Raw genomic sequence first — 21,604 nt, forward strand, 5'->3', positions numbered from 1 at the left:
ACTATAGGTTCACAACTATGAACCATCCTCGAGCCAGGGGCTAAGGTTCCACCCCCACAATGCGAGTTAACCTTGGCGTCCTATACAACTAGTGCCTGCCCACAAGGGCCCTTGGGAAGACTCCCCTTGATTTGCCATGTCCATGGCAAGAGTAAGCCGTCCAGGTCCAGACCACAATGAATCAGTAATAACTCAAGACTCACTTATATAGTGCTTATTGTTGCTATAAATAACAGCCCAGTCAAAAATAGCCAATAACTTTGGATTTATTAAATTGAAACCTTAGTCACCTGAATCTGCCTCCTTTGCCTAATCCCAGGGCTTCCCTAACCTTACTGAATTAGTCCCTAACCCCAAGGGTTAGTGCTAGGTACATAACACGTAGTGCTAGCCAGGAGTGTATAATAGGTCATAGGGCTGTGATTTGACGTCTTCATTCTCAGCACATCTTGTACTTGAATTTTGGTTGTATTGCTTCTTACATGTACATAATACATAGTACGAGTTTAGGACTTGTGTGTGCTCTGTATATGTGAGAATTGATTCTGCCGCCCTCTCCTTTCTATCTTTGGAAAACCCTGGCAGATAGGCACAAGTGCTCTACACTCTTTACCTAACCTACTTCTAGTGTATATTTTGAATGATTAATACTTTTAGCCATCCAATTTTATTCCTCTGCATAACCTAACTAATGACCTGCTTTCCTTCACTAGAGCAAGGGAAAAACACTCATGGAAGCTGCACGCTGATGATCAAGAAAATCGTCTGCTGCCTGGGGAACTAGCACTGCAAACTCTGCTCTCCCTATCTGACTTGATGCTGCCTTTAAATAGGCTTCTGGATTCTGGTTGGCCTGTAGGACTGCTGGGTGGCCAATAGGTCTGATTCACGACTCCATCAAGTATTATATATGCTGTCACACTGATTCTGACCGCGGCCGCCTGGTACTACCTTGTCCAGATTCCCAAAACACTACCTAATCAGTCGATAATGCCCTTGGACTTTACCTTTTAGGTGACTACTACTGAGGATCATGTCCACGTGCAGCTTATTTAGGGTATGCACATGACAATCTCCCCGTGGGTAGGGAAACAATATAAAAGAGGTTGTGCATACAATATAAAAGAGGTTGTGCATGTGCGATAGGATTGGAGAACATTTTAGTGGCCATTTTCTACAATTTAATTTATGTTTTCTATTTGGGTAGCAGTTTTGAGTGGCTGTTATACAAGCTGGAGCTTCTTGATTACAAAGCTCGTGAACGGGCTGGAGCAATACCTGCAGTGTATGGCATGCCAGTGCCGGTCCTCCTCCAACAAGAGGCAGCTTTTGAGGTAAGGGTTGCTCTTTAGGCAGTGCTTTTGTTCTACCATCTCCTTGCTTCAATATGCAGTCTGTAAGATAGTTAGTGTGGTTCCTTACAAGCTTCATGTGAAGCTGCTTTATTCACTTCTTCTGACGAAAGCTTCTGGACATGGAACTCTGTATAAACTAGGTGTTGCGATCTCAGATACCCAGACCAGCAGTACTCTCAGCTGTTTTTGACTACTGGAAGGTGAAGGTAAGTCTCTTTATTTTGGCAGCATGGTGCTGCTAAACAATTAGCTTTATGGGTCTTCAAGTCTGAGCAGCAGCTGGATTAGAACGTCGTTTAATTGTTGCTCACTTCTAAAACAGTGGTTTTGAGCTAATGCTTTACTGTATATATATATATATTTTTTGTCTCAGAGAGAGCAATGGCAAAAACCGGTTCTCCGACGCTTACAGGTAATTGTTTTTCTTATGTGTGGGCTCTTGTGATTATAATTTATTGATAGACTTGCTTGTGATATAACCTATGACTGGTTTCTTGATTTGGAGAACTGAAACATTTCAATTTATTTTCTCTTGATCAATCTTAGCCGCCTCCACCGGTGAACGACACAAACCCGTTCAATGTCTTCAGACCCAGAGAAAAAATACACAGGCCTCATACTCGAAGGGTGAGTTAGAATTCAAAATTCTGTGAGGATCGCGGGCTGTGTTCATGTTGTACTTTTCTTGAAGTGTATTACATGCAGCATACTCAGTGCTTTCTTCTATCCGTGATGAACAGATGCAAAGACGCGAGAATGACGTGCCATCGTTTGAGAAATTGCGTCAGGTACTTTATTGCAAGCCCTTTCTCTTGTTATATTGCAGGCAAGGCCTCCGATTGTAATGTATGAAGGCTAAAGTGGGCACTGGGAAGCATCGACGTGCAGTCATGCACCATTTATGTGGTGCTTTCAGGGGTTCATTATAGTGGTGGCTATTTTCTGCTTCGTAACTACTATGCAAAATTTATACATATTAATATGAATAATTACCTTGCCAGGTTCGTTGTAACCTGGAGCAATCGAGGGCGCTACTGGGAATGCTACAGAAGGTATTTAACTAGTTGTGTTGTGAGGCCTTCTTACCTCTGAACTTGCCATGCATCATTATCTTTGTGATATACTAGAATCATCCCCTTCGATACTGAAACACATAGCAGCTACATGGTAGTGTGCATTATTTCAAACTGTACTAGAGATTACATTATTTGAAACACGTAGCAGGTCCATGATATTGAGCATTATTTCAAACTGTAAGTGCTAGGTTTTTGGACCCTCTGGTTTAGTCTCAGGGGCCTACAATACCCACCAATATAGAAAGTTTCCTCAATTTAAGAAAATCATTCATTTTGAGAAAGATCCAGTTCCAAATGATATAAAATAAATTTTGCTTATCCTTGTGGTGTCAGAGTGGAGATAATGTAGCAACATAGACATAGATGCAGCAAGCAAGGAGAGAGAGATGGGGAAGCACAACACTCAAAGTAGATTGATGAGAATGAGTGAAGTACAAGTGAAGTGACATGATAAGGTCATTTACACACTCATAAGAGTGCGTACATACGCTTGGGGAAAAAAACCTCTTAAAGAGGGAAAATTTTGGCCCGGCGCATTATTAGCCTACGTCCATACATCACTACCATATAAATGTGAACATGAACAAGGATCATGTGGTTGATCAATTCCCAAATGGCATTAGCCCAAAGCTTTGCGAAAAGCTTCTCTCTTGAGAGAGTGTTAGTGAACATATTTTCCACATTGTCGTGTGTAGAGACATAAGCTAGGATCATCTCTCCTACGATGAGCCTGTCCTTGACATAATGATAATGCACCTCAATGTGGTTTGTGCGAGCATGAAACGCTTGGTTCCTCTCAACGGCTAATGCACTGTGGCTATCAGTGAAGGAGGAGGTGGGGGACTGCTGTCTAACACCAAGATCTGCCAAAAGGCATCTACGCCATACACACTCCACAATCGATGTAAAAGCTGCTCTATACTCAGCTTCACAACTCGAAGTGGCCATAGTTGGCAGCTGTTTGGTGAGCCATGATATACATGAATCACTAAGGTGAAAGTAAAAGCCACTAGTCGACACTTGCGTATCATAACATCTATCCCAATTGGAATCACTGAAAGCATGCAATTGAACATCACTCTCCTAAGCATAGAATAAGCCAAGGGACTAAGTGTCCTAAGTATTTGAATACTCGCTTGGCAACCTGCCAATGCCTACTTCCGGGATTGTACATAAACCTGCTCAATTGGGAGAGACCCCAAACTGAATGTCTGGCCTTGACTTACATAGATATATGAGACACCCAACAGCTTGTTGATAAATTGATGTATCAAATGGTTCACCTGCATCCTCTTGGAAACTAAGCCTAGCACTTGTCTCTATTGGTGTAGCAACATGCTTACAGTTTTCAAGGCCAAACCATGTAAGCAACCTCTGTATGTACTTTGACTGCAACATCATGATACCATTATCACGTTGCATAAGTTGTATGCTCAAATAATAATGCAATGAGTCCAAATCCGTTATCTCAAATGACACATGTAAATCAGCCTTGAAGGCTGAAATCTTCTCCTCATTAGGGCTTGTGAGCAGCATGTCATCAACGTATAAAACGATGACCAAAAAACAATCTTTACTCCTCTTCATATAGAGGGTTCTCTTAGTTGGACAGTTGCAAAAACCATTTTTTTCTTGGGGAAAAAGATTCTATTAGTTACCGAAAAAAATAGCCAAAATGGCCAAGTACAAATCCGTCCCCAAAGAGAAAATGCGAGTCAAGATGAACAAAGGTGAGGATGCACTCATCCTTTGGCTTGCCGCTCTAGGAGGAGAAGGCTATTTCATACAATGGAGGGAGAGGGAAATAACCATATAGGTGGTCTACAATGCTTAGTGGGTTTGCCACCACTATCTGTAAGAAAGGGACCGTGCCACTAGATCCCGAGGAAGGCTTCCCGACGCTTTCTCATGCGGTCTGAGACGCTCTGACTGACCTCGGAGGGTATGAATGATATCGAGCCAGATGCTTCAGATAGATTGTGCTGGTGGGGTAAGGGTGTCTTCGATGGCTTTGCTGCCATATATGCCACACACATATACTATTGCAAATCTCCCATGTTGTGGGTGTGCCCGCCCAGAGCCTTTTCTCATTTTTACCCATTTCTCCATATTTTCTCTATTTTTCTCTGGTCGTGGGGCAGTCTCGTGCTGGCCAACTCCCTCTGATCTTGCCAACTCCATGTCTTTTTGTTGGCTGATTGTTTATGAGCTGGGCGACTGGCTTTCTCCAATCGTGGACATGATTTGTTGGCTGTCGCTTGTGTTTGCCTGGCCGACCAGCATAGGAGGGTGGTAAATACCACCCTTGGTCCCCCACTCCAGGTTGTATGGTTTTCATGTGTATATAGCAGAGTTCTCACACATCTCTCCTGTGCATTTGCGTTTTCTCTTCTGCACTCAGTTCTGCGTTCAGCTTGAGGTTGGTGTTTCTCTCCTACCTGTGTTCTTCTTTAGCGCAGAGTCCTGTTGCGTGTGCTCTCAGTTTTATGTCTCATATCCGCTGCGTATTTCAACATGGTATCAGAGTCCCAGTGGCTTGAAGACCTTGGAGATATTGGAGAGCTTGCGGGACTGTTGATTTCTTGAAGACCTTGGAGAGCTTGCGGGAGATTTGAAGAGCTTGCGGGACTGCTGATTGTTGGTGCTGATTGGAGCTTGATCGGGCATACGGGACCTGAAGAAGCGGGGAGAAGCAAGTGCAGCCTCTTCTTCAAATTTTTTTTTTCCACCCACCCTCCCTTCACAGGACCAAAGTAACCCCCCTAAGATGGCAGACTTGCTTGAGATGGCTAAGAAGCACGTGAAAATCCATACTATCCCCACATTCCTGGTGGATCGACAGTTGGACGGGACCAAGTACGACATCTGGAAGGCAATGATGGAGTCTGTCTTGGAGTCTTATGACTTGGTTGATTACATTGTGGTTGGTGTTCGACGGCCGGAGTTGGAGAAGGAGGAGAATTCTCTTCCAATGCTTTTGTGCGGTTTTGTGCGGAACATGGCATCAAGCGGCAAGCTGGCCAATACAGGTTCGCCTTCGGAGAATGGAGTGGTTGAGCGAAAGAACCGGACTGTGGTGGAGATGGCGAGGACGATGCTGGAGCATCGTGATCTTCCTCGTCCACTTTGGCGAGAGGCTGTGGCTACGGCTGTTCATATCCTCAATCGATCTTCGATGACTTCAGTACCAAAGATGACTCCATTTGAGGCTTATTTTGGCAGGAAACCAGATGTCTTCCATTTTTGTGTATTTGGGAGTGATGCCTATGTTCACATTCCAAAGAAGCAGAGGGCGAAGCTTGACTCGAAGTCCGAGAAGCTTGTATTTCTGGGATATAACTCTCTTTCCAAAGGCTACAGGTTGTATGACCCGGAGTGGAATGAGGTTGTTGTCAGCAGAGATGTTCTCTTTGATGAGCATGTTCTAGCTTCCACTGTTGATGAGCTGCCACTTCTTGGAGAACCAGATGAGTATGAGGATGATTCGTAGTCTATTGTTCCAGCTAGACAGCCTCAGTCATTGTAGAGGTTGAGCTTGAAGTTGGAGATGAGCCCAAGCAACAACATGAGGCTCTGCGTTCTGTTCGAGTATCAAAGTGGTTGTTAGACACCATTTGGGAGTCAAGTGTTACGGAGCTTCCCTCCGAGTGGACCACAGAGGATGGACCTCGAAGATTGCACATAGTTCTAAACAAAAGTCATTCAGAGTAGCTGCTATAGGTGAACTATGCTTTGATGTCTCGTATCATTTGGGACAAAGAGCCCACTTCCGTGAAGGCAACTCTTTCTTAGGAGACTTGGAGGAAAGCCATGCAAGTGGAATTGGATGCCATAGAGAAGAATAAAACTTGGGAGTTGGTTACGCGGCCATCAAAACGGTCAGTCATTGGTGTCAAATGGGTCTTCAAGACCAAGTATACGTCTGATGGGTCGGTGGACAAGCATAAGGCCAGACTTGTGGCTAAGGGCTATGCTCAACGGCACGGCATCGACTATGAGGATACCTTTGCAGCGACAACAAGGATGTGTAACTTGGTTGAACACAATGCTAATCAATACACTTAAATACACTAAGATTTGATGGGACATATGCTCAATACAAGAAGTAATTTGTTGAATTGACAAGAGACACACAATAAGCCGGAACAGCCAACCCCTCCGTCAAATAAAGTATATTGATCTTGGGAGAATCAAGTATATAGTATCATGGGCATTTCTGACCAGATTTCCATACCAATGCATATGAGTACAGTATTGCAAACAAGTGGTTGTCGATGTAGACTTGCAACTCACACTACCCTCTCAAGTGCCCATGTTCCCTACCATCTGCTCTCTATTGTTCCACCAACACATGGTAGTAACAATATGGTAGTAACAATCTGCAAGAGAGCACGTAGGACAAGAGAACACTACACAGGGTATATGATCTTGTAATCCGGTTCCTCCCTCCTGCTATTTGCTTCCATATTTAAGCATAAAAGCTTACCAATTTCAAGTAGAGTCGATGACAGCGGAAGTCTTCGTGGTGGAAGTCCTTGGAGTGATGAGATCTTTGATTTGTCGTATTTCTTCACGACAAAAGTCTTCAAGAGGATGAAGGGAACCCTAGGAAAGCTTCCCCTATGGTTCAACTTGAGAAAGGAGGGCTGAAATTAGGGTTTTCAGCAAAAAGACCAGAAATTACAGCAATAAAGAGAGCTGTTTTACTGAATTTCAGTCATTGGGAGTGTGTAGGAGAGTAATTAGCAACCGGAAATACTCTTGGAAGCTCGAGAAACACCTTAGCTTGGATATGGAGTTCGGAAGGAGAAATTGCAGAAAATACAGCCGAAATGCCCTCATGAAGGAGGCGCCTATCTCTAGAGAGAGGAGGAGGAGTGAGGTGGTGAGTTGTCGAGTATAGATGGCAGGCAGGTGCCTTGTGGAGCAAGCTAGAGAGGACACATGGTTGGTTACTCCCTTTGTACAAAGGGGATAAGGTCTGGGCGGTGGACAGTGGGTTTTGTCCACCTCGGGACATCAGTGTGTGTGAACACCGGGCTGGTCATAATTTATAAGTGAGTTTTGGTCGCCCAAAACTTAATGAAGTGTGTACACACTCACTTATAACTCCTAAGGCTAGGTTTATGACCAATACTTACCACCTAGTCACATGCCACATAATCATGTCAGCAGACAGTTTCACACGCACGGTTCGCGGGCGGGCGTACCCTTACCCGAAACTACACATTGGTCAAGCAAGCATGAAAGCAACATGCAATTTCAATTGCAAGCAAGCACATGAAGATGCTATGCAATGTAGCATTGGTATGGACAATCCCCGTTCATGAGACTATACCAAAATAGACGTGCTCCAGGCAAGTACACTAGGTACCAGACCCAATGGAACACCAATCCACCAGGCATTTCCGGGCATGTACACACAGGCACAAGTCCCAACGGAAAGCCAAGTCCATGGTATCACATGAGTGGCATCAATCCCCGGCATATACAACTGCCATGGACACCAATCCAATGTACAACCATGATGAGAAAGCATGGGTGGATCAATTGGGTGGCCAAATGGTGACATCTTCCCCGGCTTCTAAACAGTTGTCCGCAACTAAAAAGCATCCAAACTATGAAGAACTCATCATCTACCCATTTAGCATGAATGGGAAGATAGTTCTTAAACTTCACAAGGTAACCCCTGACAACTTTGCCTGCAGCAAGCTTGCATTCCTTGTGATATACAATCTGCTCTGGGTGCAAGATCTCCTCAAGCTCATCCACTTCTGGTGGGTCCTCAATCACCGTTTCATTGGGCTCCGGCCCTACATACTTGCAAAGGGGACTCACATGAAAAGCGTTGTGTATGTGCCAATGACTAGGTAATGCCAATCTGAAAGCCACTTCATCGATCTTCTCGATCACTCAAAAAGGCCCATAGTACTTGGTTGCAAGCTTAGGATATGCACCCTCTTTGTCAGGTCTCTTTGCAATTCTTGCTTTCTCAAATTTCAGCAATACCCAATCATTCTCTTTAACATCCAATTGCCTTCTATGCTTGTCGGCAGCCTTTTTATGCTTGTCTTGAGACCTTGCAATGGCTGTCCGCACTTGAGCAAAAGTAATTTCCAAGTCTCTTATATACTTATCAGTTGCAAATATCTCATCCTTTGTGCGAAGGATAGGTGGCAAAACCATCTTACCATAAACAATCTCAAACGGGGCCTTTCCCGTAGATGCATGGACCGTGTTGTTGTATGCAAATTCCACAAGCGGTAAGTACTTCTCCCAAGAAGACTTTTGATCCGCCACATAACATTTCAAGACATCCAACACGGCTGAATTTGCAGCCTCACTTTGCTCTTCCGGTTGAGGGTGATAAGCTGATGAGAAGTCCAATTTGGTGCCCATGTTATGAAATACGGCCCGTCAAAAGAGACTTGTAGTCTTGGGATCTCTATCCCCCACAATGGACTTCGGCATTCCATGATGCTTGAACACTTGTGCAAGATATATTTACGCTTAGCTTTGATGGTCTTTTTGACTGCAAGAAGTGAGCTTGCTTGCTAAACTTGTCCAGAATTGTCCAAATTGCATCATTATCTTGTTGGGTCCGTGGAAAGTCCATAATGAAATCCATTGTAATACTTTCCCATGGCTGCGTTGGAATAGGTAATGGCTGAAGCAACCTCGTGCCTTCAGCCTATCGAATTTCACCTTTTGACAAGTGATACATGCACGTACATGTGCCTCTATGTCCTTCCGCATACGTGGCCAAAACAAATACCGCTCAATTATGTGCGTAGTAGGCATTATGCCTCTATGACCAGCATATGGAGAAGCATGGCACTCATCCAAAACCTTTTGCCTCATGTCAAACACCACACATAGGTAATTATCTTTCATAAGATAACCCTCTTTGATCACGTATGAGGCATGTGCATGACCAGCCATCAAATCAGCCCAAATAGTGGTAAAATCAGTATCCGTAGGACCGTATGATACAAATCACGCATGGCAGACAAGTCCGCATGAGAGGCAACCGAGATAGCTGCCACATACGGCTTTCGTGACAATGCATCTGTCACTACATTCTTCCTTCTTGGGGTGTGCAAGATCTGAAAATGAAACATAGAGAGGAAATTGTCCATCCTCATTTGCTTCTCTGACAATTTAGTTTGGGTAAGAAAATACCTCAAACTCTGGTGATCTGTTTTCATAGTGAAATTAGTCCCAAGAAGGTAATGTTTGCATATATAGTAAGTGCATGAATTATAGCCAAGAGCTCTTTCTCATAAATGCCAACAGATAGCTCTGCATCATGCAATCTACGGCTCTCATAAGCCACGGCACGTTCCTCTTGATTAAGGACAACTTCCATGCAATTTCCAGATGCATCACATTCCACACTTAAAGGCTTTTGCAAATCGGGAATGATCAACACTGGACCATGAGTAATTGCATTTTTCAATTTGAGGAATGCATCCCTCTCTACATTAGTCCATTTGAATGTGGCCTTCTTATTTGTCAAATCATGCAAAGGAGAAGCAATCCATGCAAAGTGCCGAATGAACCTGTGGTAGTAAGAGCATGATCCAAGCAAACTACGGATCTCATGCACCAAACTCAATTCGGGCCAATTCCGAATTGCATCAATCTTTGCAGGATCCATCCATACTCCATCTTTGGACACAATATGTCCAAGATAATGTATCTGTGATAAGAAGAACTCACTGTTCTTTGCATTTATGAAGAGTTTATGCTTATGGAGTTCTTCAAAAACAATGGCCAAATGAGCTCTATGCTCTTGTTTGGTCTTCGAGAAGACTAGGATGTCACTAAAGAAGACACCTGTAAATTTCCTGTACCCATGGAATATGCGATCCATCATTCTATTGAATGTAGCCGGGCATTCGTAAGACCCAAAAGGCATAACAAGATACTCATAAAGCCCAAATGCTGTCGTGAAAGCAGTTTTGTGTACATCCTCAGGCACTACACGCACTTGATGATACCCACTCTTGAGATCAATTCGGCTAAAGCATGCCGATCCATCCAACTTGTCAAGGATGTCGTCTATGCATGGAATCGGAAACCGATTCTTGATGGTAAGCTTATTCAAAGCTCTATAATCCACACACATACGAAAGGATCCATCCTTCTTTTGAACCAAGAGGATGGGTGAACAATATGGGGAAGAGCTTGGTTGAACCAAACCCTTCTCAAGAAGCTCATTCACCTGCATCATGATCTCCTCTTTTTGGGATGCACTTACACGATAGGTTGGCCTATTAGGTGGTAAGCTACCCGGCACAAGATCAATGCGATGATCTTTCGGTCGTACGGGTGGCAACTCATTTGTTAAGTCATCAGCAAAACAGTCATTGTACTCTTGCAAGAATTCCAGCCTATCGTTACTAAGAGTGTTTACATGTACATTATTTTCCTTAACATGATCCCGTACAAAAATCAAGTACGCAAAAACATTGTTTTTCATTACTTTCTTAATTTGTACATGAGATACAAAGGGAATGGTATCACCCTCTTCACCAGCATCAATTACATACTCTCGGCCTTTATGCATGAAGGTGAGCACGGATCAATATGTGTATGCCAAGGCTTTCCAAGCAATATATCATAGCCATTCAAAGGCGCCACAAGAAAATCCTCATGATCTACATATTCTTGAATGTGTATGCGCAACTTGCCAATAATAGGCATGACTTGCACTTCTCTACCAACAAAGGCAGCCCCTGCTTCAATTTGAGTACCCATGTCCTCCACCTCAATACCCAAAGCAGCTGCTATTTGTGTAGATATGAATTTCTCAGTTGCACAATCATCAAACATGAACAAAGCGGGCTGATCCTTAAGCTGTTCCCAAGCTTTACATACAACCTTGTCTTTGCTATCATGTGAAGTGTTGCCCTGCATATTAGGAACCATATGCACATTAGGCTTTGATGCATTTGCAATATCACGTTTCTTCTTGTTTGGGCATGCCTTTGTAATATGCTCGGTGCTACCACAAGTAAAGCATTTCCCCTCGCTTATATATTGCTTTTTCTGCTCCGGACTCCGGAGTGAGTCCATAGTCTCTCACTTTGAAGGGACGTTTCTTGGTAGTGTTATTTTCAGCCTTTGGACCATTTTTATGTTAGTTTTGGTCCTTTTTAGGTGGTTGTCCATTATTTTGCAGATTTTGGACAGCGCTCTCTTTGCTTATAGGCATCCTCCGTACAAGCCAAGTATGCACGTGTTGCATCCCTCAATTGCATGTACGACTCTTGAGCAAGAAAGCTGAATCCACATAAGATTCAGCTTTCTTGGCTTTCAAACAGTCATGTACCAATGGATTCTCGCGGCAGTAAAGATTCAATTCTTCTTGTTGTGCATGGAGAAGAGCCTGCATACAAGTAAGTTCAGTCCCCAAGACTATGGACTCTTCTTCCTGCATCTTCTCTTTGCCACGGGACGGCTGTTCCACATAATCATGTTCTCTATTGTACACCATATGAGTTTGTTCATCCTGTAAAGCATTGGAGGCATGCATTTCATTGTCCCTGCCTCTTGTGTTAGCATCTCCAACATTCACTAAATGGCTTTCCATAATGTTCTAAGTGTAGATATAGCTAGTGTTCACAGTGATCGTCTCTCACGATAGAAGTGAAAGAGAATTGTATGCTCTGATACCAATGTAACTTGGTTGAACACAATGCTAATCAATACACTTAAATACACTAAGATTTGATGGACACATGCTCAATACAAGAAGTAATTTGTTGAATTGACAAGAGACACACAATAAGCCGGAACAGCCGACCCCTCCGTCAAATAAAGTATATTGATCTTGGGAGAATCAAGTATATAGTGTCATGGGCATTTCTGACCAGATTTCCATACCAATGCATATGAGTACAGTATTGCAGACAAGTGGTTGTCGATGTAGACTTGCAACTCACACTACCCTCTCAAGTGCCCATGTTCCCTACCATCTGCTCTCTATTGTTCCACCAACACATGGTAGTAACAATCTGCAAGAGAGCACGTAGGACAAGAGAACACTACATAGGGTATATGATCTTGTAATCCGGTTCCTCCCTCCTGCTATTTGCTTCCATATTTAAGCATAAAAGCTTACCAATTGCAAGTAGAGTCGATGACAGCGGAAGTCTTCGCGGTGGAAGTCCTTGGAGTGATGAGATCTTCGATTTGTCGAATTTCTTCACGACAAAAGTTTTCAAGAGGATGAAGGGAACCCTGGGAAAGCTTCCCCTATGGTTCAACTTGAGAAAGGAGGACTGAAATTAGGGTTTTCAGCGAAAAGACCAGAAATTACAGCAATAAAGAGAGCTATTTTGTTGAATTTCAGTCCTTGGGAGTGTGTAGGAGAGTGATTAGTAGTCGGAAACACTCTTGGAAGCTTGAGAAACACCTTAGCAAGCTTGGATATGGAGTTGGGAAGAAGAAAGTGTAGAAAATACAGCCGAAATGCCCTCATGAAGGAGGTGCTTGTCTCTAGAGAGAGAAGGAGTGAGGTGGTGAGTTGTCCAGTATTGGCGGAGGCAGGTGCCTTGTTTAGCAAGCTAGAGAGGACACATGGTTGGTTACTCCCTTTGTAGAAAGGGGATAAGGTCTGGGCGGTGGACATTTGGTTTTGTCTACCTCGGGACATCAGTGTGTGTGAACACCGGGCTGGTCATAATTTAGAAGTGAGTTTTAGTGGCCCAAAACTTAATGAAGTGTGTATACACTCACTTATTAATTAGTGCTAACTCCTAAGGCTAGGTTTATGACCAATAGTTACCACCTCTCACATGCCACATAACCATGTCAGCAGATAGTTTCACACGCACTGTTCGTGGGCGGGCGTCCCCTTATCCGGAACTACACATTGGTCAAGCAAGCACGGAAACCGCATGCAATTTCAATTGCAAGCAAGCACATAAAGATGCTATGCAATGCAGCATTGATATGGACAATCCCCGTTCATGAGACTATACCAAAATAGACATGCTCGAGGCAAGTACACGAGGTACCAGACCCAATGGAAGACCAATCCACCAGGCATATCCGGGCATATACACAGAGGCACAAGTCCCAACGGAAAGCCAAGTCGACAGTATCACATGAGTGGCATCAATCCTCGGCATATACAACTGCCATGGATACCAATCCAATGTACATACATGGTGAGAAAGCACGGGTGGACCAATTGGGTGGCCAAATGGTGACAGGATGACCACGATTCGGACAGTTCTTACCCTTGCCTCTTCTCAATGGTGGCCCGTATATCAGATGGAGGTAAAATCTGCGTTTCTTAATGGTGACTTGCAAGAGGAGGTGTATGTTGAGCAGCCTCCAGGCTTTGAGGTTCCGGGATGGTTTATAGGTTGCAGAAGGCCTTGTATGGTCTTAGGACGGCTCCAAGGCTTGGAATCAAAAGATTGATTCCTTCTTTCTACGGATAGATTTTCAGAGATGAGTTGCAGATCCTAACTTGTATCACTTTCGGGAACGTGGTTTGGTCACTGTCACAAACCCCTATATTCTAGGGACATGCGGATGCGTGTCAGGCCTAGAAACACGCGGATGCATGTATGTATTGTACCTGGGCATGTGTATGGATCATATGAGTGGATGCATATGAGTCCAAGGACATGGCAGGACATTTGTGGACTTTCGGGCGGTGCCCGTGTGGATTCCGGCCATGCACACATGGTGTGTTATGATGGCAGGCGGAATATTTTCAAGTACAAGAATGATGATAGGTGGTTCTCCAAGTTTACATGTGCACAATGCATAAATGATGTATGCCATAACTTTATTTTACTTTGTGTGACATTGTCTTGCTGCCTGGACAATGCTTGTTATTTTGGCTTGTGAAGTCCGAGGGACCGGGGACGCCCAGGCACCTTGTGGACACGTGTGTGCACTCCTGTTTGGGCCTAAAACTGTGGGCTTATGGGTTTTGCAGGTGGTAAGTGCGTCCACACTTAATTTACAGCTTATTTCATTTACTACTAAAGTTTATTGGTTTGCAGGTCCACACTCATTAATAAGTGGCCGGACAACTTATAATGCGTTCGCATTTGGTTGGACCTAAACTTATACAAACAGGACAAATGGAGCACTATGGGCTGGACACCTACCTGGACACCTTATGGGGACACATGTCAGCCAGTATGTGTACCCACCAAGCCCCTTAGGTGGCACTGGAAAAAGGCGCCTCCCTCAAGAGGCCTTTTGGGCTGTTTTATTCATTATTCAACACATTGGAGAGCTGGTTGGAGCTTTGGGAGTTGCTACAGGGCTGGTTGCTTGCTTCCCGGACTCACACAAGCTTGGACAACGATCCCCACACTCTTCTAAAGGGCTGGTTGGTAAATTTCAGACCTGCAATTTCTGGTTATTGCGAGTTTTGGGCTGGTTACAGGTGTCAAAAGTCAACTTGGACAGTACAGGACAGCTCTAGGGACCTCCACAGGGCTGTAGGACCCCTTACAGGTGGATTTCTCGCGATAGAAAGTTGCTGTTTTGGACTGGTTATTGCACAAAACAGGCCGGACAGCAATGGAATATGTGAGCATGGATGTGTCTCAAGGATTCCTGGTATAACAGGTGCTTAGGGCAAGCATTGGGGACACTTGCTCGCGGAGAACACAGGTTTCTGGATGAGTTTCTCGCGTGGAAACAGGGCCTAAAGATCCATTTACATCTTGTGCAGGGCGGAGTATCTGTGAGGATTGTGATACTCTTGTGCAGGGCGGATGTACCTGTGAAGAGGCTTGTGCAGGGCGGATGTACCTGTGTGTAGGGCGGATGTACCTACAGATTCTCTTGTTTGAAATGTATTCATTCATGATGTATTTGGAAGAATCAGGTGCAGGCTGGTGGTGAATCCCCAGGCACCCGTAATCTTGTACTTTGCAGACTCTTTTGGTAATATAACCTAAAGGGGGGGGGTCAGCCTATCATTGGCCCCTTTATGTGGTGTACTGTCATTTTCAGCTTTGTGGTTGTAATGCTCAAGTGTTAAGTGCTCAGAATCTTGTTCACATTTATACGATTCCAATACACGCGTCTGCCTCCCGTTACATTGGTATCAGAGCTCAGTTTTTCCCCTCATTGGAAAACGGTCTGAGGCTTGGAATCATAAGTGGTGACCTGATTTGAGTGTCATGGACAGCCACATTTCTGACAGTGTGGAGAACACACAGGACTGTGAATTTCATGGTACAAGGGATGCAAGAGATGTTGCAGGCAATGATGTCTATGGAGATGCAGGTACTCATGACACTATGCATTCTGATTTGGAATCTTTGAGGCGTCAAGTGCGACGCTATAGGGCTGAAACCGAAGAGCTTAGGTCATTGAAAAATGACCCGGATGTACAAAGGGTGTTGGCTTCGAAGGGAAAGGCTTCGGTCCATGAAGTCACTTTTGAAGCAATTGCAAAGGAAATGGATGTTGAGAAACCCTGAGAGCTTGCAGGTTAAGGGTGATGTATACACTGAAGCAGATGGTAGTTTGGCTTTCAAGAAGCCACCCCTCATGGCTGCCCGTGGTGATGCACATGATGCACAACAAGCAGAAAGAGCACAGCAAGTGCTAAATGCTGAAAGGACAAGAGTCCCTGGTGCTAGGCTTGATGCAGGTCAAGAGAAGAGTAAGGATGAGGGATCCTCTACTCATTCCCGCTTTGCTCCAAGAAGACATATCCGTTCTCGTGTTGAGCTTTCCACTCATTTGGAGAGTGTGGCTCAAGAGAGAACGAAGAGGGATCGTGAATCTTCATCGCGGTATCATCATCATGCAGATGAACAGGATGTACATAGAGATGCATATAGAAGGAAGAAGCCTCGAGAGTTCAAGTCCGGTGACAAGGATGTAAAGTTTGAAAACTTTCAGGGACGGATGGACTCTACCAAAGCACTTGCTTTCATTAGACAGTTTGAGATAGCTTTTTGCAATGAAGACTTTTCGGAAAAGTCTATGCTCAGGCATGTGGGAATGCATCTCAAGGATACGGCAAGTGATTGGTGGCTTGCAAAAATACTTGATGGAAGTGCTGCCCCAACTTGGTCTTCTTTCAAAATTCAGTTTTATGATCAATTCTTACCACCAAACTTTGCAAAGGATGTACGCAAGGAGTGGGATTGGCTGTCCCAAGATGAGGGAGAGTGCGTTGCTTCATACATAGCAAAGTTTTGGAAAGTCCTTCTCAAGGTTACTCCCTTCATGAATATTGGAGAGGATGAGAAGAAGAGAAAGTTTGAATCGGGGCTCCATCACATCATTCAACAAAGCTTGGGAGTGTACCCAAATAAGACCATACAAGAGCTTATACACTCAGCCATGATTGCAGATAACTTGCACATAAAAGCACCCACAAATAAGCCATTTGCAGGTCAAAACAAGAGCAAATTCAGGGCTGGTTATGACCAGAAAAAGGGTGGACAGCCACCTAAGAATGCTCCCAAAGATGGCAAAGGATGACTCCGAAAAGAAGCCGGGGGGTAAACGCCACAATTTTGGACTCTCAAAACAGCAATTGGAAGAGTACAGGAAGGCTGGAAAATGCTTTAAGTGTGGCAGTAAAGATCATATATATCCTAAATGCCCACAGAATCCTAAGAATGCTGAGCCTAATGTGGAAAAGCCTCTTGTGAATGTTGTACCCGATGTGCAGGGTAATACAGGGCATGAGCCCAAGAGTAGAGTCATATGCAAGGCTTGGGGCAAATTGAAGGATCAGCCCGCTTTGTTTCTTTTTGATGATGCTTCCACAGATAACTTTATATCCGTACAAATGGCTGCCGCCATAGGTCTCAATGTGGAAGACATGGGAATGCAAATGAATGCAAATGCCGCCTTTGAGGGCAAACAGGTTGATGTAACTCCGGTCATTGGTAAGCTCGGTGTACATATACAGGACTACCTCGACCATGAGAGCTTTTTAGTGGCTCCTCTTACAGGTTGTGATATTGTCACATGCACTCTGCACTAAGTGCATGGTGACAAGATGGCTCATCATCAGAAGTGCAGCATTTGTACAGTTTTAGAATCCAATAGGATGATAATTGTCGTACGTCGTGACCCCATTGTACATCCTCAGTCCAGGATAAGTCAGGCACGAGCTACGTAGGTCATTCCTCAGCCTTAGTGGGTCAGTCAGTCAGTCAAGTCCCTTAACCCACTTGGAGAGAATCATTCATGCATGTAGAGTCAGTAGAAGCCTTAGGGTTTGCATCAGAAAGCACTCTGCATCCTGCATAATATGCATACATATGCCTGCCTGTGCATCATTTAGAACATCCCCAAAGCCTTAGGGAATTTACTGGGATTTATTTGGTATTTTTCCCATATTTATTAGTATTTATTTATCATTATTTGCATTATTGGGCATTTATAAATATTAACTTTATTAAATGACCAACCTCCAGTTAGTATAAATAGGCTTGCGTAGAGCCTCTTTTGCTCATTCAGTCTTCATTGTGCTAAGAGCTCTCCTCTCTCTTGCTTTCAGCCCAAGACTAATCCAGCCCTAGTGCCCATAAGCTTTTTTCTCCAGCCCCTTGAGATCCATAGCTTCAGCCCAGCCCTAGGTGCCTGTCCTCAGCCTCTTTCAGCCCTGAATTCAGCATCAGTTCATGCCCTAGATTCAGCATACATCTTCAGCTCAGTTCCACGCCTGAAAACCAGCAGCATTCAGCCTGCATATCTGCGTTTTGGTGCAGCCGTACAGCAGTCCATCTGCGTTTGCTCCAGCCGTACAGTTTCCAGCCCTGAAATCATCTGTTGCTGCTGCGTTTCAGTCCATCAACACTCCTACACACCTGCGTTTCTGTCCACAGCAGAATCCAGCCCTGAAGCAACAGTCCACAGCAGTTTCCAGCCTTGAAACAGTTGTTTGCATCAGTGTCCAGCATTCTGTGCATCATCAACACATTCAGCAGTCATCTGGTGAAGGTAACTCAGCATTCATATGTGTTTTCAGCATTCTAACAGTGTGTAGAACAGTCCACCTTCTTCTTCTTTGAGCCTCAGGTGTGCAGCCCTTCCTCATGCCCTTGGGAGGAGTGCATAGGCTCAAGATCAAGTCATTGAGGTGTTTCTACAGCAGTGTACAGATCAGCCGCTCTCCGATCCTCCGAGATCTTGCGTTTGGCTTATCTACAGTCCAAAGTCATTCTCTCTAAAGTAATAAAGCAAATACTATCTCGTTATCGGGATAGGGGGCCCTTCAGTGGGTAATTCGGGACCCAATCTGGTGTACAGTGTTCATATCTCTCTCTCAACTCTTTAAAGTTTGAAGTAAATGAAATGGATTGCTAAACTCACGAAACTCAGGATACAGAAGACGGTGTGAGCATATTGTGTGACAGGATCAACCAATACAAAGACTTCCGCTGCATATCACATTGGTATCAGATTCAGATAGTCCACACACATCGTATCCTAGCGTGGGGGCATCCTCGGATGGTTAGATTGCGTTCCGGCACGACCACCGACTTCAGCATCATGTCTACACGAGAGAGGTACTCATCAGCCGGAAAACGTCTCCCCCGAAGGAGACCTTGCTCTTCCGCCTACAGCAGACACCATAGCTCTTCTAAGAGCTCAGAACCAGCTACTCATGGAGCGTCTCCAACTCTTGGAGGCAGCAGCAGCACGTCCTTCTACACCTCCAGCAGCACCCGACTACATCTCCCTCTTCTTTCAGATGGAACAACAAAGGAGAGAGGACGAGGCCCGAAGGAGAAGAGAAAAAGAAGAAAGACGGGACTATGAGGAAGCCCAACGCAGGATCGACGAAGACCGGCGTCAGGCTGAACTCACCGCTCGGGAACACCAACGTGAGCTTGATCGAGAACGTATGTTACTCGAACACCAACGGGAAAAGGAGGCCATACACTTGAGGTATCAGCAGCTCTCCTCAGTCTCCCCAGTCATAGGTGTCACCAGCCAGCATCCTGCAGCAGCTTCAACCACCATCATTCGCAGTCAACCGAATTTCAGCAAGTATGATGGTAAGTGTGATCATTCTTCAGTTAATCAATTTGTTCATCAATTTAATGCTCATTTTCCATTAGCTAGGATCACAGACCCACAAGACAAAGTCCACTTAGCGGCTCCCCATCTCACTGGTGAGGCAGTCACTTGGTGGCAGCATTGGTCTAGTATTCATACTGACCAGGCCACAGGTGTCACAGCCTTTGACTGGGACATCTTTGTCCATGACCTGAAGACCAGATTTCTCCCGCCCCAGTACATGACCGGTCTGAAAGATGAGTTCTATGGACTCCGACAGAACGGTTCCCCAGTGCTTCAGTTTTCCGGTAAGGTTATTACTTTAGCACAGCAGTTAGGGTTATCTGAGCAGGCCAAGATGGAGCAATTCATTCGTGGATTGGACTCCAACATTCGGTTCACAGTTCGTAACTTTGAACCAAGTACATATGACCGGGCTCTGACTCTTGCTCAGAATGAAGAAATGAAGCTCAACGGGGGCAAGCCCAAGCAGGCATCTCAGTCCAGTACCAAACCCCAGCAGCAGCAATCAGCTGCACAGTCAGGGAAAGGTAACGCATCTTCTAAAGATGCTAAGAAGGACAGCAGTAATAGCTCCAGTTCAGGGGGTAAGAAGGATAAAGAACCTAAGAAAACCCCTGATGAAAAGGCTAAAGCAGGCATTACTGGAGGTTATCTTCCTCCAGAGGAGCAAAAGAAGTATCAGTCAGAAAATAGATGTTTTTTCTGTCATATTATAGGGCATGGTAAGAAGGATTGCCACAAATGGCAAGCAGCACAAGCTGCCAAAGCTCCTTCTGCCACAGTTGCCACAGCTTCCCCAGCTCCTCCAGCCCCGCCTACTACCTCAAATGCAGTTCAACTTTTACCTTCCATGCATCCTATACCATCCGTGGTATTTGATGCTAAGCAGGAGGGTGAGAGCGATGCTGCTCAGAAGAGCCTTATCCGAGCTTATGGCTCTGCCCAGGGCCGACAGTTTGTAGTCCTTTTCGATATGGGTAGTTTTGAAGACGCCATCTCTCCCCAGTTGGCTAATAAATTGAACTGCACTTTAGTCCCATATCATCTGGATGTGGACGGGTTTACACCTGGTCTTCGCACCCATATTTCCCAGAAGGCACAGCAGTTTGCCTTTGAAGTTCAGAAGGCCTCATTTCAACGAGATTTCATCGTCTCCCCTCTGTTAGGGTGTGACATGATCTTAGGAATTCAGTGGTTCCGTCAGTATGAGCCTATTCCCGATTGGGGGCATGACACTTTTACTATTTGTAAAGGTTTTCCTGAGCCTGTCATGATTCGTGGGGATAGAAGCATTCTTGGCATCCCATTGATTTCGCATCTCCAGGCCCGACGAGCTATCCGCAAGGAAGCAGAAGGAGCACTCCTTTATGTTCGTGCTCATACAGCCCCTCCCTCATTAGTAGCATCCATTACATCTTCAGTCCCTCAGTTAGCAGACCTCCTATCCAGACACCAGGACATTATGCTTAGGGACGATCTCCCACCCAGTCTCCCACCCTCTCGCCTTGAGGACCATCACATTGATTTGGTCTCTGGATCAGATCCTCCTAGCAGGTTTCCCTATCATCTTTCCAAGACTTTCGAGGGCGAGTTGGAAAAGCAGTTATCTGAGCTTCTCCGAGTCGGATTCATTCGGCCTTCTTCCTCCCCATTTGCTGCACCTATCCTATTTGTCCAAAAGAAGGACAAGTCTGCACGCCTTTGTGTAGACTACAGGGCATTAAACAAACTCACTATCAAGAACAAGTTTCCTATGCCCAGGATAGAGTACATTTTGGAGCGTTTAGACGGTGCTAAATTTTTCACTAAAATCGACCTCAAGAGTGGTTACCATCAGGTCCGCATTTTTGAAGCTGACATTCCAAAAACAGCTTTCAGGACAGAGCATGGTCACTACGAGTTCGTAGTCATGCCTTTTGGGCTTACAAATGCACCCGCAACGTTCAATAAGATGATGTCTAGGATTTTCGCAGTCCACATTGGGAAGTGTGTTTTCATATTCCTTGATGACATACTAGTCTTCTCAGCCACTGCGGAGCAGCATGAGAAAGATGTGGAGAAAGTCTTGCAACTTTTGTGAGATAATCAGCTCTACATAAACGCCAAAAAGTCTATCTTTGGTGTTAA

General features: G+C 44.8%; 1 protein-coding gene across 4 annotated transcripts in view; it reads left to right on the plus strand.

The window, feature by feature from the left end:
* LOC147613186 (enhancer of polycomb-like protein 1) overlaps window positions 1–21,604 on the plus strand; it is a 62,085-nt gene that overhangs the window by 12,667 nt on the left and 27,814 nt on the right. For 2 of the 4 annotated variants that reach the window (XM_086782450.1, XM_086782452.1), the window contains exons 4-9: window positions 1,208–1,334; window positions 1,496–1,561; window positions 1,729–1,767; window positions 1,902–1,982; window positions 2,096–2,143; window positions 2,357–2,407. In XM_086782450.1, coding sequence (XP_086638576.1) covers window positions 1,208–1,334; window positions 1,496–1,561; window positions 1,729–1,767; window positions 1,902–1,982; window positions 2,096–2,143; window positions 2,357–2,407 — 412 coding nt within the window. The remainder of the gene's footprint in view (window positions 1–1,207; window positions 1,335–1,495; window positions 1,562–1,728; window positions 1,768–1,901; window positions 1,983–2,095; window positions 2,144–2,356; window positions 2,408–21,604) is intronic. The other 2 variants (XM_086782451.1, XM_086782453.1) reach the window with 1 other exon arrangement.

Source organism: Cibotium barometz, chromosome 44, assembly GCF_041138505.1.
Source record: "Cibotium barometz isolate CiBa-2024 chromosome 44, ASM4113850v1, whole genome shotgun sequence".
In the NCBI taxonomy this organism is placed as follows: Eukaryota; Viridiplantae; Streptophyta; class Polypodiopsida; order Cyatheales; family Cibotiaceae; genus Cibotium; species Cibotium barometz.